The 2,246-nt window shown below is 30.5% G+C and overlaps 1 protein-coding gene across 1 annotated transcript; it reads left to right on the top strand.

The window, feature by feature from the left end:
- Positions 1,571-1,969, top strand: LOC109326234. The gene has a single exon (XM_019558937.1). It carries the CDS (start codon positions 1,571-1,573, stop codon positions 1,967-1,969), a length of 399 nt encoding a protein of 132 aa, XP_019414482.1.

Here is a 2,246-nt window from a genome sequence, read left to right as displayed (position 1 = left end):
CAAATTATCGTGCAACAGTAAGATTGTTGTTTAATAATGAAGAAGTCATGAATACAAATTATAGAAAAAGTCTATTCTCTTATGAGGTAAGACTACTATCATCTTTAGACTCCACTAGTAGGTGGAAGCCTTATGTACTAAGTCACCCTCAAGAGATGGTCTCAACATAATGATAATATTGTTTGTCTTGTAACCTGGACAAGGTCATGAATTCCAATCTTAAAAGCAATTATTCAATTACCATAATAAAAGTATATATCTACTTTCCCAAATCACACTAAATAGGATCATCATATTGTTTTTATAGCTTAATGGCCATACATGGGACGAGTGATTGGAGTTGGTTGGCATGTCATCCATATTGGACTTCTCTCCCAACCAAAGAGTTGTTTATCGTCTATAAGACAAAGTGATTAATATTACACAACCTCCCTCCACTAAAGTCCTTGTTAGGATAAGTAATAATAAGTCACAACAGTATTTTGTGAAAGATCTAAACTACTTCATGAAAATAAGTCAAATAAGCAAGAGTAACATTTTATCTACATGACACAATAAAATGTTGTTATTTGTAATTTGACATTTTTTCAGATACATGTATAAATACACAATAGAAATAATTAAGGAAATAAAGATAAAGTTATAAAGTGCTGTCAATTTTTGCTGTTAGTAGAAGTCAATAACTATTAACTACTAAGGGGATATTAAAAATAATATCAAAGTCCTTGGAAATTTTGGTGCAAATGGGTAGCTAAAGCCTCCTTTATCATCTATTACACGCTACCCCTGATGTCAGTGTTGATAGGAATGGTTTATTTATCTTTTATATTTTACTTTCTTTATCATCAAATTGATAAAATAATATTTCAAAACATCAGAAAAAGATGTATGTATTAAAGTTTTTAAAATTGTTATAATTTCATTCATTATTTATATTTAAAATTTATTGACTTCTAAATATAAAAATATAAATAAATATTGGATATTATATGAAATGTGTATAATTTTTAGATATATAGATATTAGATTATTAAAATAATTACATAAGTTTTGACGTGACCCATTTATTTATTAGAATAGACCTATATATGTAGTGTTGATTTGTCTCTTGCTATACAACAGACATAAAATAATTTCCTGAGCTATCTTAACCTTACGTCGGATGGCATGGATAATAAGGATTTAAGGTATATAACTATATATGAAGAAGCCAAATCAAGTTCACCTTTTATTGCAATAATAAATTCATTTGTTTTTTAATACAAAATTATTTTTCAAAATTTCTTAAACTCAATCATCAGAGCTGATGTTAACATTCTTCTTTTAATATTATCACATAAAATGATCTAATATACCCATATGCTAAAAGATTATAAAGAATTAAAACAAAAACTTGTAAAAACAATATTAATAAAACTACTCATAGACAATTACGCATGTTGAAAAAGATTGGTTAAAATATCCCTTTGTTATTTAAGTCACCCTTCGTTCTTGTGACACACACTATACATTCTTACCCTAACTTTCATTCTCTCCCTTATCTCCTACAAACATGTTCTTACCAGTTTCCATGGCTTTGCTTCAGAAGGAACCTAACAAACCAACCATCCCTCTCCAAACTCACATAACCACCGTGCCACCATGGCAGCCCCGCCGCAAGATCTACCTCAAGAAGCGGCAAAAGTTGCAGTTGGTGCGGCTAGGTGGGAATAATAAGCAACAACGACGTGGGATGCTTGTGAGAGTGGCGAGAATGATTCGTGTGAAGTGGCTCAAGTTATATTATATTCGCATGTTGAAGAAGCTTAAGGAGTATTACCAAAACTTTGTGAAACAACTTGCAGAAACTGGTGCCAACATTGAAACCTTTCTTTTTATGGAAAGCAATTTCGTTATACCTACTGGACTTACCATATCTGGTTGTCCTTCTCGTCATGGATTAGATCACCCTAGAACCATATCAGTGTAAAATATATCTTTCAATCTTTTATTTGAATCTGATGACACTGGATACGAGGGTAAGATTGATTAGCTTATGAGAATAAGATGAGATAATCTCGTGTATTAAGCCACCGATTTATTTTTAATTTGCATCACTCAACCTCAAAATTGCTATCTCCATTTTCTTATTTATTTATTATCTTAAATATATAAGAAGAGGAGGAAGAAGGAAACTTAAGTTCCATTGTTTTCCTTCAATGATTGTATGGTTCCATACTTCATGTGTATAATTAATGAATTTTTTT

Source organism: Lupinus angustifolius, chromosome LG02 (assembly GCF_001865875.1).
Source record: "Lupinus angustifolius cultivar Tanjil chromosome LG02, LupAngTanjil_v1.0, whole genome shotgun sequence".
Lineage (NCBI taxonomy): Eukaryota > Viridiplantae > Streptophyta > Magnoliopsida > Fabales > Fabaceae > Lupinus > Lupinus angustifolius.
The sequence above is the reverse complement of the archived record's forward strand: the minus strand, read 5'-3'. Positions and strand labels throughout refer to the sequence as shown.

Coding starts and splice junctions, on each gene's coding strand:
- LOC109326234 (XM_019558937.1), top strand. CDS start 1,571: ATGGCTTTGCTTCAGAAGGAACCTAACAAACCAACCATCCCTCTCCAA.